The sequence below is a fragment of the Thalassophryne amazonica genome, chromosome 2, assembly GCF_902500255.1.
Source record: "Thalassophryne amazonica chromosome 2, fThaAma1.1, whole genome shotgun sequence".
Classification (NCBI taxonomy): Eukaryota; Metazoa; Chordata; class Actinopteri; order Batrachoidiformes; family Batrachoididae; genus Thalassophryne; species Thalassophryne amazonica.
Genome location: NC_047104.1, coordinates 129,908,721 through 129,924,107, shown reverse-complemented (window position 1 = coordinate 129,924,107; position 15,387 = coordinate 129,908,721). Strand labels below are relative to the sequence as shown.

The 15,387-nt window shown below is 43.0% G+C and overlaps 1 protein-coding gene across 3 annotated transcripts in view; it reads right to left on the bottom strand.

Moving 5' to 3' along the window:
• Positions 1-15,387, bottom strand: part of LOC117530354 (troponin I, fast skeletal muscle-like) — a 49,952-nt gene that overhangs the window by 17,279 nt on the left and 17,286 nt on the right. Inside the window, exons 1-2 of one of the 3 annotated variants that reach the window (XM_034193212.1) lie at positions 2,189-2,243; positions 2,052-2,088 (exon numbers count right to left, since the gene is read on the bottom strand). In XM_034193212.1, the coding sequence (XP_034049103.1) occupies positions 2,052-2,088; positions 2,189-2,196 (45 nt within the window). In that variant the 5' untranslated portion in view covers positions 2,197-2,243. Of the gene's footprint in view, positions 1-2,038; positions 2,089-2,188; positions 2,244-15,387 lie in introns of those variants that run through there. The other 2 variants (XM_034193202.1, XM_034193221.1) reach the window with 2 other exon arrangements.

Genomic DNA, 15,387 nt, shown 5'->3' with positions numbered 1-15,387 from the left:
TATGGTTTTGTGCAAAGAAAGAGCACAATGTATGCAATGTTTGCACTGAGAGTAGTGACGGAGAAGTATAGAGAAGGCCAGAAAGAGCTGCACTGTGTGTCTGTGGATTCTGAGAATGCTTATGACAGGGTGCCAAGAGATAAGCTGAGGTATTTGTATAAAGAACTTTGAAGTGACAGAGAATTATGTGAGGGTGGTGCAAGATATGTATGAAGATAGTGACAGCGGTGAGATATACAGAAAGAATGATGGATGCATTCAAGGTGGAGGTGGAATTGCACTTTGTAATTTGTAGTGACTATTAGGAGCCAGTTGAGACATGCCTGGAGAGATGAGGATACACTCTGGAGAGGAGGGGAATGAAGGTCAGTTGGAGCAGGACAGGGTGGTAGAGAGGTGAAAAAGAGAGTGCATGAAGAGTGGAGTACTGAGTGCAGAAAAGTGGCAGGAGTGATTTGTGATAAAAGGGTAAGTCTGAAAGGAAACATTTACAAGATGTTAGTGAGAGCAGCTATCATGTATGGTTTAGAGGCAGTGGCACTATCAAAAAGACAAGCGGTGGAGCTGGAGGTGGCAGAGCTGAAGATGCTGTGATTTTCCTTGGGAGTGACAGGATTAGGAATGAAAATACGAGAAAAACAGTGAACTCTGCCACATGGGATGTGCAGCCAGTATATTCTGTATATAAGGAGGGTTTTCTTTCACCAAAACATTAAATCGAGGCTTGCATCTCAGATTCACCTTCTGGCAGATTGTAGCTGAACTTTCAGGGCTTCTTTTTAATGAAACCCTCCTCTGTGCCACTTCATCATGAAGCTGTATAACTGGGGATACAAAATGCAAAACATGCACTATGCACAATTTCTCCACTCACAGCCACAGAAACCTGTAACTTCTTCTGGGTTGTCTGGGTGTCTTGGTGGCTTTTTCCTCACTCTTCTCCTTCTTGCACAGTCACTCAGTTTTTGAGAACTGTCTACTCCACACAGATTTACCATAGAGTGCCATACTGTTTGTATTTCTTCAAAACTGATGTAAATAAAGTTCAAGACATATTCAGTAACTTGGAAATGTTCATGTATCCATGTATCAATCCTCTGACTTGTCTGAAGAAAACTGCAAATTAAACTATTTACAGGTATTATACCAATGGGGCTGGTTATTATGCAACCCATCATCTTGGATTTTATATTTTTAATTAATTTATATCAAGTTGTACAGATTTACTTTCAGTTTGAGTCTAAGGAAGATAATTTTAGAAACTTTTATATTGAGAAGCCTGATCTACGTTTTGCATTTGAAATGCCATAAACAAATTAAAATGCATGAAATACCAAGGGGCTGAATACTTTTGCAAACCATTACATACATATATACATACATATATATATACATATATATACATATATACATACATATATATATATATATATATATATATATATATATGCATACACACACAGTGTTCTTTCCAAACTGGGGCACCACTGAGCTGTGCTGTCTCTCTCTGATTGTCTTTGCTCTTTTTCCTACACTGTGAATCAAAATCTTCAAAAAGTGTGTATCATAACATCATCTGAACTCATCAGAACACTGAATGCCCAAGGATGGTTCTTTCATGTAAGGTTGGGGACATAACATGCAAATAAACTTTTTTTATGCAAACTCATATCCTCAGTCATCAGCTGTATTCTTGAGGGAAAACGACACAAATGTTCCGATATATAGCAATTTTCTACAATCTTTGCTTTTTTCTTCTTCTTCTAAAAAATGCATTAATTTCATCGTTGGAGGTCCTTGAATAAGCACTAAAAGAGGAAATTACTTTAATGAAACTGTTTACAAGTCATGGAACATTATGTCTGCTGAAAGGTCAAAATAAGACCAAACGTGTTTTAAATGACGAAAAGTCTTTTAAGAGTGATGCAGACATGATGATACGAGCGTAGTAATGTTAATATTTCAGTTGGCAGCTATAGATGCAGCTCGTTATCACGACCACACAGAGAAATGTGAACATTCAACCTTTCATGTGCACCTCCTTACTGTACCTTGAGCTGATTCTTTCGGCTTGGTGACATCTTTTTTCTTTGCACACACAGAAAAAAAAAAAAGAGGTAAACTTGTTAAAACAGTTCTGTGAGGTCTTAATAGAGAGAGAACAGTCCTTTGTGAGGTCACAACTTACTCTGCCATCGTGGCTGCGGCTGATTCTTTTCTGCTTCTTAATGGAAATGTCTCTGAGTTCTGTTATATTGTGTGTGTGTGTGTGAGTGACTGATGATCAAGCAACAGGTGTCCTCAGAAGCTGTCGGCTGAATTGCAGACTGAATGTTGAGGCCAGCAGCTGACTGTGGAACAAACACTTGAGGAATTTCCTCCTCTGGGCTCTGTGGTCCTCTGGTTTACATCAGTCATCTTGTCTTTGATTATGGTGGCTAAAGACAGATTTACTTAACATAAAGGAACTTCAGATTGTTCAATAAGTAATAAGTAAAGACTGACTTTTCACACATCTAGAATGTCAACTTGGAGATGGGACTCACGTGGTGTTCAATTAAATTGTCATTTAGTTTAGATTCAAAGCGAGAAGGGGCTAGGAATTTATAAGTGTATACTTCTTCCTCCTTCTCAAGCATTTTTTCTTTGTTGACATATTGTGTGTTTGTGTATTTTCTTTGTTCAAAAATTTTTTTTTACTCAAAATCAATTCATAGTTATGTCAGCCAAGGAGATAAAATCATCTGCGTTTATTTATTTGTCTGTCTGTCTACTGCACAGATTTTGATTCAATTTTCACCACAGATATATATTAGGCCATGGAAGACTCCATTAAGTTTTGGAGGTGATCCGGATCTGAATCTGGATTTGACATCAAGATTTCACTTTATATACATTTTGAAGGATTACGTCAAAACTACTTCATGGATTCTCACCAAAGTTTCAACACAGATACATATTAGGGCATGGAAGAATCCACTGAATTTTGGAGGTGATCTAGATCCGGATTGGTAATCGTCAGAGATGTCTGATTGCTCGTTTGTTTTTTTGTTGTTGTTTTTTTAGCTTCTTCAATGTGTTCTTAAATATCTAAGTATCTGTTTTCTTTAATCCCATCTGCCAGTAAATTGAATATCGCAGAATTCTGGACAAAACAAGTTGTTTAAAATCATTATCTTGGGTTCTAAAAAATACTGATCAGCATTTTTCACCATTTGCTGACATTTTATGAATGGAACAACTCTCACCATGGAATCGAAAAAATAATAAAAAGATGAATAGAGTCTGAAAATGTAATTTGTTGCAGCCCTACTCCCCTACATGTTCAGTAGCTCATCAGGCAGTAGTTTGTTTTTATCATAATGAGAAAAAGTAGTGTTTGTATGTCAGTGTTTAGGGCACAATAGCAATAAAATTATATAGATAAAATTCTTATATACATATGTGTGTGTGTTACAGTGACAAACACATTGCATGAACCCCATAACTGTGTTGGGTGGCCACAGCAAAATATGCTTGCATTGTGCTGTGAGTTCCGGTGTGCCAGATGGGAGGACAGAGCCATTAGGGTTCTGTGACTGTAAAAGGGCACCATGACCGTCATAAAACCACTGCTCATTTTGCAGATCTGCAACAGAGATCCTTTGACTCTTCTTCTAGATGCATTTTCTTAATGTCTGATGTATCAGATACCCTCACACCACCAATGTTGGGTAGGATTACTTTGAAAGAATACATGTGGATTACATGGATGTATGAGGTCTGTTAGAAAAGTATTGGACCTTTTTATTTTTTGCAAAAACTATATGGATTTAAATCATGTGCGCTTGCATCAGCCAAGCTTGAACCTTCATGCGCATGCATGAGTTTTTTCACGCCTGTCGGTTGCATCATTCACCTGTGGGTGTTATATGGCTGGGGGGGCCTGGCTGCCGGTTTGTTTCTGTCTTTTGGTTTTCCTCCCAGGTGGCGTGCGTTTGGGACTGAGTGGCTGTGTTGCTGAGGCTGTCAGGACCTCACCCTGATCACCTGCGACTCGTCAGGACTCACAGCTGTGGTGCATCTGGATGGATTGGAACATGTTGGCATTTAAGACTGGAGTGCACAGTGTGTATTTGTCAGAGACTCGACCTTGTGACCAGACGGGTGAGATCGTCGTCTCGGGAGCCATCTCATCAACAGCGGATGCTGAGAACGTCCAGGTTTGATGCACAGTCTGTGAAAGAGGAGGGGGTGAGGTTTCACGCTCGTCAGCACACTTCCTGAGGTACGTTAGATTTTGTGACTAACATTTATACAGTCAGTAAATGTGGTGTCCCTCACACCTTATTGTATTGAGCTGTTTGTTAGTCATGTATCAGCTTCCACTGCAGTGGAGTTTTGTGAACTGGATGTTCCATGCCTGCAGGTTGGGAAGCTGATCAGTAATCAAGCCAGGAAGTGTTTGCTGTTTGTACACCTTTAAGTGTTCTGTGTGTAGAGTGTGGACTCACATAATGGTTCCTTCTTTCACAGACTCGGTTGTTGCGGCCACCTGGGGGGTGTCGGCGGGGTCCTTGGGTCCGAAACAGCTTCTGGCTCCGGACCGTTAGCGCTGCTGGGAGCGCACCACGCCAGGCCGCACCTTTGTTATTATATTATCACTGTTATGTATTAAATTCAGTTAGCCTTTGTACCGTGCTCTGCTTACTTCATACTGGGTCCTTCAAACGCTGGTCGGTTCTCCGAGCTGCGTCCGACACATAACAGTGGGCAGGCTTTGAGTGAGCACTGGTCCAGCCCTCTCGTCGGATTTTCATTGTCAGGAAAATGTCTGAACGGCTGGAGCAGCGCTGCATCAAATTTTTCAAGAAACTGTGTGAAACAGCCAGGTGGACACCATTCGGAAAATTCAGATGGCTTTCGGTGAAAATCCTATGCGCATCACACAGATTAAGGAGCATTACAACCGGATTAAAGACGGTCCACAGCGGCTGAGGGTGCGCCATGCTTCGAGCGGCCATCGACAGGCTGAAATGACCAGATCATTTCCAAAGTGAAGGCTGTGATGATCCGAGACGTCGTGTGACTACCAGAGAAATGGCAGAAAAGGTGGACATCGGCCATTTTTCATCAGATTTCTCTGTTACAGGAGATTTTGTAATGAAAGACGTGCGGAGGCATTCGCGAGTCGGGACGAAGCCGCAATGGCGTTAGGTCTTCCACCATTCAGAAGATTCAGACGGCTTTCGGTGGCTTTTTACGAGATTTATTAGAAAACTAACCGGCAGTTTTATAAAAAAAAAAAACTATATGGATTTGAATCACGTGCGATTACACCAGACATGCTTGAACCCTCGTGCGCATGCGTGAGTTTTTTCACGCGTGTCGGTGACGTCATCCGCCTGTGGGCAGGCTTTGAGTGAGCACTGGTCCAGCCCTCTTGGCTGAAATCCTTTGTCTGAGACGCTGCTGGAGACGGCGCGCGTTGCTTTATCAGAATTTTTTCATGACCTGTGAGGGATATCTGAGTGGACACTATTCCAGAAATTCAGCTGGTTCTTGGTGTAAAGTTTAACTGGTGATGAGAGATTGTGGAGTTTCTTTCGCTTTAAGGACAGCTCACAAAGCGGATCGGCGTGGCGTGGTCGGAGGTGGCGTCCGTCTGGCTGTTTCAAGCTGAAAACATCCTAATTTAAGGCTCTGTTCACCCAGGTCGTCGTCAGTGAACAGAGAAGTTTCAGAAGAAGTCGGCATGAGGAGTTTATGCGGACATTCCACTGTTAAAGGAGATTTTGTAATGAAAGAACGTGCGGGCAAACTCGCCGAGTCAGTTCCATGACGACGACGCAAATCCGTCTGCGCCGCGACAGGAAAAACACCTCCGTGTTGAAAACCATTTGTAAAATTCAGGCGGCTTTTGATGGCTTTCAACAAGTGAGTATCTGAGAAATTGTTTAACAGCTGGGCATGTTCCAACTTGTCCGTTAAGGTTTCCAATGGAGGTGTTTTTCCTGTCTCGACCCCCTGCGGTCGGGTCTGGCCCGACATGCGAATCTGCCCGCACGTTCTTTCATTAACAGTGGAATGTCCGCATAAACTCCTCATGCTGACCTCTTCTGAAAGTTCTCTGACGACGACCTGGGTGAACAGAGCCTGAAATGTGGAAGTATTCAGCTTGAAACAGCGAGACGCCGCCGCCTCGGAGCGCAGACCGCCGTCAGGCGCCGTGGGCCATCCTTACGGCGACAGTAAAACTCCAAAATCTCTCATCAGCTGTTAAAATTTTTACCGAAAACCAGCTGAATTTATCAAATGGTGTCCACTCAGTTGTGCCTTACAGTTTTTGAAAAAAGTTTGATCAAACAAAGCAGCAGTCTGAGATCATTCCTAAACAATAAAAAAAAATCAACGAGAGGGTGGGCCACTCCTCACTCAAAGACTGCCCACAGGCGAATGACGTAACCGACAGGCGTGAAAAAACTCTCGCATGCCCACGAGGGTTCAAGCATGTCTGATGTAATCACACGTTTCAAATCCATATGGTTTTTGAAAAAAATAATAAGGTCGGATATTTTTCTAATAGACCTCGTAGTCGAGTGAGTATCCGAGAAATTGTGGCGAGCTGGGCATGTCATAACATGTCCCATGAGACTTCCAACATGGACTTGCTTTTGTTCTCCGCCATTGCGGCTTCGTCCCAACACGCGAATGCCTCCGCACGTCTTTCATTACAAAATCTCATGTAACAGTGGAATCTGACGAAAAATGGCTGATGTACACCTTTTCTGCCATTTTTCTGGTAGTCACACGACGTCCCGGATCAACACAGCCTTCACTTTGGAAATGATCTGGTCATTTCAGCCTGTCGATGGCCGCTCGAAGCGCGGCGTGCCCTCAGCCACTGTGGGCCATCTTTAATCCGGTTGTAATGCTCCTTAATCTGTGTGATGCCCATAGGATTTTCACCGAAAGCCGTCTCACACAGTTTCTTGAAAAATTTGATGCAGCGCTGCTCCAGCCGTTCAGACATTTTCCTGACAATGAAAATCCGACGAGAGGGGTGGACCAGTGCTCACTCAAAGCCTGCCCACAGGCGAATGACGCAACCGACAGGCGTGAAAAAACTCACGCATGCGCACGAAGGTTCAAGCTTGGATGATGCAAGCGCACATGATTCAAATCCATATAGTTTTTGCAAAAAATAAAAAGGTCCGATACTTTTCTAACAGACCTCGTATGTACATACATTTGGATTACTTGTAATCTGATTACTTTTGGATTACATTTCAAAGTAATCCTACCCAGCCCTGCACACCACATCTTTGCTTTTAGATTGGCGTTTTAATTAAAAACATGAAACAGTAATACAGATAACACTTAGATGTGTCTGTAACCACATGGCCTGCAGATTGATTTCAGTGTTTTCAGGCCTTTGTGTTGGGACCCACAACAGGGGGCGCAAATGAACGGTCAATAGATGAGCCAAAAGGTAACAATTTAATGTTGTGAATGTGCACAACGATTATACAGACAATCACAGAATCTGATAGCAGTCAATACACCAAGGTGACGTGTGGGCAGGCTCGAAGATAGAAGACGTCCGTCCTGAGAAGAGCCGGAACCACACGATTTCCACCGCCACAGAACCCGGAGAATACTGGAGCCGCCAAGTCCCGAATTCCCAGGTGATCACCATCCCCGACTGTCGGATCTGGTACTGCTGGCGAGGAGCACAAACAGTGAGATGTGGGTGTGTGCACACCCAGTAACAAAAACAGTCAGAAGGTGGAAAGTCACCTCCACCTCTAATCACACACTCGTGCAGCTCCTGTCTAACCACTTATCTGGTTTGGGTGTGAAGCGAAGCCGTCGCTGTTCACACCAAACGCCAATCCACAGATAATGAAATGCCACAGGAATACGGCTGCAAAGAAGTTCAGGTTATTATTCAATGATTTAGGTCAGCAGAGAAAAGTACCTTCACAGGTAGATGACATCTCGGCAGCGAGGTGGAGATGACATCCGGCTTTTATGGAGTGATGAAATGAAGATGGGTGACAGCTGTCACTCCCGGTTGTGTCCGTGGCGGCAGCGCCCTCTCGTGCCTGAAGCCCGCACTTCAGGCAGGGCGCCCTCTGGTGGTGGGCCAGCAGTACCTCCTCTTCTGGCGGCCCACACAACACTTTGTATGAGTTAACAACTTGACAGCACTCTGCCTGTGATGGCTGACATTTTCACAAGTTGATGCAAGACAGCTGCATGCACATTTCTTTAAGTAGGATGCAACGTTTGGAAGACCAATAACATTGAGAGACAAAATGAATGATTACTGAATTGAAAATGTTGCATCTGACCTGCATGGCCCAGCAGCCATATCCCAAAAGAGCTTTATTTCATGTCTTGGCTTGACTGTCTGCCATATTTATAAATGGGGTATCATTGGGAAGGATATGCTCTCAGGATTAACATTCGACCATTTATTAAGATAGCAGCACGGGGTGTTACATTGCATCCAGAAAGTATTCACAGCACTTCACTTTTCCTACATTTTGTCACGTTACATCCTTGTTCCAAAATCAATGAAATTCATTTTTTCCCTCTCGAAATTCTACACATAATACCTCATAATAACAAAGTGATTTTTTTTTTAGATTTTTGCAAGTTCATTAAAAATGTAAGAAAAAAAAAAAAGAAATCACATGTACATAAGTATTCACTCCAGTTAAGCTGTAGAAACATCTCAATGATGATCAGTGGAAACAGGATGCACCTGTGTTGAATTTTGAGCTTCATGGCAAAGGCTGTGAATAGTTATGTCCATGTGATTTCTTTGTTTATTTTTTATTCTTAATAAATTTACAAAAATCTAAATAAAACGTTTTGTCACATTGTCATTATGTTGATTGGAAAAAAATTAATGTTATCCATTTTGGAATAAGGTCGTAATCAATACTTTCTGGATGCACTGTACTATGAAGCAAAGTAATCAGGTTTTTCATTGTCTGAAATTTAGGAAATGCAAATGTTTTCAACAAGCACACTGATTTTCATTTATTTATATTGCCTGCTAAGAGGATATTATTCTTAGCTAATTAGCAAAAACAAGCATAATCCAAAATCTGTTTGACATTGTGGCCAAACTTATTCAGGAGAGCTGTTTGCATGTTGTTTGCCATTTACATTCCCAAATTTCTTGGGTTATATCATTAAGAAAGCAGAGGACCTGAGGACTAAATGATCTCAGCAGACTTTTCCACAGTGCAGCACGATGCAGAGCTTTAAAACAAGGCATTGCAGACTGAAATCTTCCTTTGAGCAATTCTATATGCACAAGTTTAACATGAATTTCATCCATTTTGGAATAAGGCTGTAAATAACAAAATGTGGAAAAAGTGACATGCTGTGAATACTTTCTGGATGCACTGCAAGTTCAAGATCATTTCATGGTACACTTCTACATGTAGAGAACAGACTGATTTTTTTTTTTTTTAAAGAAACCTTGGAAATGATCATATCAAAACATCTGCACTTTCTATTTTTATTCCACTGCTAATTTAAATGTTATTTGACTGTGGATAGAGAGGAGTCACATATTTATTATGTTTAATGTCTACATTGGACATTGGACCCTTCTTGTAAATGTAAATGGTAAATGGACTGCATTTATATATCACTTTTCCATCTGCATCAGACGCTCAAAGCGCTTTACAATTATGCCTCACATTTACCCCGATGTCAGGGTGCTGCCATACAAGGTGCTCACTACACACCGGGAGCAATAGGGGATTAAAGACCTTGCCCAAGGGCTCTTAGATTGGACTACTACTGCAATGTTCTATTTTCTGGTTTACCGCATTCTAGCATTAGGGGTCTCCAATTGGTTCAAAATGCTGCAGCCAGACTTTTGACACGAAGCAGAAAGTTCGACCACATTACACCCATTATGGCATCCCTTCACTGGCTTCCTGTCGCAGTGAGATCAGATTTTAAGGTTCTGCTACTAACCTATAAAATTATTCACGGACTGGCACCTCCCTACCTAGCTGAGCTAATTAAACCTTACGTACCGGCCCAGGCTTTACGTTCTCAGGGTGCAGGATTACTTTGTGTCCCTAAGGTGAATAAGAAGTCTGCGGGTCACAGAGCTTTCTCTTATCATGCCCCTGTTCTGTGGAATGATCTCCCTGCGTTAATAAAACAGTCAGATTCTGTGGAGATTTTCAAGTCCAGACTTAAGACACACTTATTTTCCCTTTCATATGGCTAGTACCATATCACCCCAATAGAGTGCTTCGCTCTCAGACTGCAGGCTTACTTGTAGTTCCTAGGGTTTGTAAGAGTAGAATGGGAGGCAGAGCCTTCAGCTTTCAGGCTCCTCTCCTCTGGAACCAGATCCCAATTCAGATCAGGGAGACAGACACCCTCTCTACTTTTAAGATTAGGCTTAAAACTTTCCTTTTTGCTAAAGCTTATAGTTAGTGCTGGACCAGGTGACCCTGAACCATCCCTTAATTATGCTGCTATAGACTTAGACTGCTGGGGGGTTCCCATGATGCACTGAGTGTTTCTTTCTTTTTGCTCCGTATGCACCACTCTGCATTTAATCATTAGTGATTGATCTCTGCTCTCTTCCACAGCATGTCTTTTTCCTGGTTCTCTCCCTCAGCCCCAACCAGTCCCAGCAGAAGACTGCCCCTCCCTCAGCCTGGTTCTGCTGGAGGTTTCTTCCTGTTAAAAGGGGGTTTTTCCTTCCCACTGTTGCCAAGTGCTTGCTCACAGGGGGTCGTTTTGACCGTTGGGGTTTTTCCGTAATTATTGTATGGCCTTGCCTTACAATATAAAGCGTCTTGGGGCAGCTGTTTGTTGTGATTTGGCGCTATATAAATAAAGTTGATTTGATTTGATTTTATATGGCTAGCATACAGGTACAGTTTTGTTTTACGCTTTTTACTCTTAATTCATTTATTAGTAATTGAAGCGGGCTGCGGCCTCAACTTTTCCTAAATTCTGGGTGTTTTAGTGAAGTTTAGGGTTAGTGGCCGGCCATCACCTTAGTATTTCTCTGTTTTTCTTGTTGGTTAATGCTGGCAAATTATACAGTATTTTTTTGGCTTTCTGATGCCTGATTCTGTTTTTTCTCTCTGTTTAAGGTGCAGCTCCATCCAGAGATGGGAGCTGTATTCGTGTTGGCGATCCTCCTGTCCTGTGCGCCAATAGCATTTCTTGTATATTTGTCCGTGAATTGTTCTGTGAATTGTTCTGTATTATGTTTATGTTTGTAGCATGGCCCAAGCAGAGGGTCACCCCTTTGAGTCTGGTCTGCGTGAGGTTTCTTCCTCAGAGGGAGTTTTTCCTTACCACTGTTGCTCTGGGGGTTGGTAAGGTTAGACCTTACCTGTGTGAAGTGCTTTGAGGCAACTCTGTTGTGATTCGGCGCTATATAAATGAAAAGAAATTAAACCCTGCTGCACCGCATTCCGTTTCATTGTTGCAGTATGCTGAATAAGGACAGTGATGCCAAGTTGGCTAAAAGTTTCGTTCCAATGCCCCTCAGTACACTCCTGCAGGTGTTCCACCTGCTGCATGTGCTTGATGTTTGGGAAAATGAGCGAGATGAGAGCCACGTGGAGCCACATATCTGGCTCTCTCCGTCTCCTCCTCCTCTCTGTCCTGCTCCATGGCACAGAGCCCAACTAAGCATGCAGTCACAAAGTTCTTCTGCTGTGGATTTTGAGGAGCAAACTGGAGCAATCTGAATTGTTCAGCAGCTGATGGATGAATATGGGGTGTGTGGAGACAATTTGCCTCATTCACAACGTGACAGAACTTAATGTTGCACTGTTACATGAGCGCAACAATGAATAATGTTCTGCATTGTTGCACAACAACAGCGCGCAACAATGCAGAACATTATTCTTGACCGTGCGCAATGGTTCCTGATAATTCTCCAGCAACACGTGCCATTAATCATAACGCGTGGTTAATAGGTTGCAGCAGTTCCTGAGGACACCTGACGCCTCTGCCCCGAATCATCACATTTGTGATCAGCGGCCAAGAATTTATACTTTGTGGCATTTGTGACTTGCCATCATTATGTGCAAATGCAGCTTAAGAGGCAGTCCCTGTTGCACATGCTGCAGATGTGTTACATCGTCTGGGATGTGCAGGCTGGTGCAGTACACCTCCGCTCTTTTTTCTATGCTGCGAGTGCTCCTATCCTCAGCAAGCATTGCCCAGTCATCTGGAGAGCTGCTGCAGGCTTTTACATATATTTTACAAGTGTCCTCTAAAGCGGACTTTCGGGCAACCAACTCGTCTGATGCCACTGGCCAGCTGACTGTACAAGATGTCTTTTGACAGCCTTCCATCTTCCACATGCCACAAGTGTCGCAGCCATCGCAGATGACATTGTCTCAGTAGAGAGTACATGCTGGGAACCTTTGGCACACAGTAGTACATTGATGTTTGGAATGTGCTCCTACCAGCTGACTCCAAGAATGCACCTCAGACACATGTGGAAGGCATTCAACCGGCGTTCTTGCCTCACGTTGGCACTCCAAGCCTCACTTTGAGAGAGTAGCGTGGTTAGGACATATGCACAGTAGATGAGAATCTGTGTGTTCAGTGACAATGCTGTTTTCCCACAACCTCTAGGAGAGTCTAGCCATGACTGACTTCAACATCAAGTGACACATTGTTGTCGATCGATGAGCCCAAGTAGGTGAAGTGTCAAAAGCTCCAAATGTGGTGTTTTTAATTTTGATGCTTGGCAGAGTGTTGACATCTTGTACCCCAATAGTCTTCTTTATGCTATTGGCAAGGCTGAACTATTTACAGACATCAGCAAAGTGCCCAGCTGTTCTCTTTAGAGCTCCTCTGTGTGGGCCATTAAGGCCATATCATCGGCAAAAGGCATCACTGTGAAGTGCACTGTCCTCAACTTGGTCTAGAAGCCCAGATGCACCAGGCTGAACAGATTCCCATCAGACCTGGTATGCAAGTAGAGGCCATCAGTGGACAAGTTGAAAACATAGAACCAGAGCATAGAGAGCAATATCCCAAAATATGCAGCCCTGTTTCACACCACTGGTAATTAGGAAGGAATCTGAGGAGGATCAGTCATGGAGGAGTGTTCCCTTCATATCATCGTGGAAGGAAATCAGCAGTTTCTGTGGGCAACCAATCTTCTTGATAACCTCAAATAGGGCTTTCCGTCTGATAAAATCAAGGGCCTTTGTCAGGTCTGTAAGCATCATATAGAGCATCAGGTTTTGTTCTCTGCATTTCTCCTGCAGTTGTCTGAGAAAGAAAATCATATCCATTGTTGATCTGCCTGCCCTGATGCTGCACTGGGATTTTGGATGCACATGAAAATTCAGTAAGGTATATCTTATATATTACGTATATTCCAATTCTAAGGTGGCCCTATGCCAGTATACAAAGGTATATCTAAAATATCTATCTAAAAAGGAAGAGTAAAATAGGAGAGTAGAAAAGAATAGAGTAGAGCCACTTAGGTGCCTGGTCTTGAGAACCAGGGATGGTAGGTTAAAAAGCTTTTTTATCCCATGGGAACACTCCCTATCCACCCAAACAGCTCAAGAAAAAGGTATATATAATATAATAAGTAATAAGACATAAGAAGGATAAGACATCACAGTAGAAGATTATCAAACACAAAGGAACCAACTATTTTGTAAGCTATGATGAACGGTGCTAAGGCCGGCTAGCTAAGCTAACGTTAGCTGTTAGGTATAACAAATTGTACCCCACTCCTCCAATATTTACTTAAATACAATAATATTAAAAGGGGGAACAAGAAAAAGTAAAGCGTGTAGAAATGTATATGGAGACATAAGTACATATACGAGGGCTGTCAATAAAGTATAGGTCCTTTTAATTATTTTCAAAAATTATATGGATTTCATTCATATGTTTTTACGTCAGACATGCTTGAACCCTCGTGCGCATGCATGAGTTTTTCCACGCCTGTCAATGACGTCATTCGCCTGTGAGCACTCCTTGTGGGAGGAGTCGTCCAGCCCCTCGTCAGAATTCCTTTGTCTGAGAAGTTGCTGAGAGACTGGCGCTTTGTTTGATCAAAATTTTTCTAAACCTGTGAGGCACATCGAAGTGGACACGGTTCGAAAAAATAAGCTGGTTTTCGGTGAAAATTTTAACAGCTGATGAGAGATTTTGAGGTGATACTGTCGCTTTAAGGACTTCCCACTGTGCGAGACGTCGCGCAGCGCTCCCAGGCACCATCATCAGCCTGTTTCAAGCTGAAAACCTCCACATTTCAGGCTCTATTGATCCAGGACGTCGTGAGAGAACAGAAAAGTTTCAGAAGAAGTCGGTTTCAGCATTTTATCCGGATATTCCACTGTTAAAGGAGATTTTTTTAATGAAAGACGTGCGGACGGGTCCGCGCGTCGGGACGCAGCCGGCGCGTTGATAACCATTTGTAAAATCCAGGCGGCTTTTGATGGCTTTCAGTGGAGTGAGTATCTGAGAAATTGTTTAACAGCTGGACATGTTCCAACTTGTCCTTAAGGCTTCCAACAGAGGTGTTTTTCCTGTGGCGGAGCGTCGCAGCGGCTGCGAGCCGACGCTGCAATCCGTCCGCACGTCTTTCATTAAAAAAATCTCCTTTAACAGTGGAATATCCGGATAAAATGCTGAAACCGACTTCTTCTGAAACTTCCCTGTTCTCTCACGACGTCCTGGATCAATAGAGCCTGATATGTGGAGGTTTTCAGCTTGAAACAGGCTGACGACGGCGCCTGAGAGCGCTGAGCGACGTCTTGCACCGTGGGAAGTCCTTAAAGCGACAGTATCACCTCAAAATCTCTCATCAGCCATTAAAATTTTCACCGAAAACCAGCTTAATTTTTCGAACCGTGTCCACTTCGATGTGCCTCACAGGTTTAGAAAAAATTTTGATCAAACAAAGCGCCAGTCTCTCAGCAGCTTCTCAGGCAAAGGAATTCCGACGAGGGGCTGGACGACTCCTCCCACAAGGAGTGCTCACAGGCAAATGACGTCATCGACAGGCGTGGAAAAACTCACGCATGCGCACGAGGGTTCAAGCATGTCTGACATAAAAACATATGAATGAAATCCATATAGTTTTTGAAAAAAATTAAAAGGACCTATACTTTATTGACAGACCTCGTATTTGCAGAAAAGAGAAAAACGGCGGGCATTTTAATCACCAAACCTGCAGCTGCTAGCGTTACACATCTTGCTGTTTCTTCTTCTTCTGCTATATTTTTAACACAGTATTCAGTAGCTTCGCACTCGTGTGGGAACACATGATCTACGAGTATCTGGCATCTCCAGAGAAGGATGCAAGTAAAGACCTTGCTGACGCTACAGAGTAGGGAAATCCCTCTGTAGCTGTTG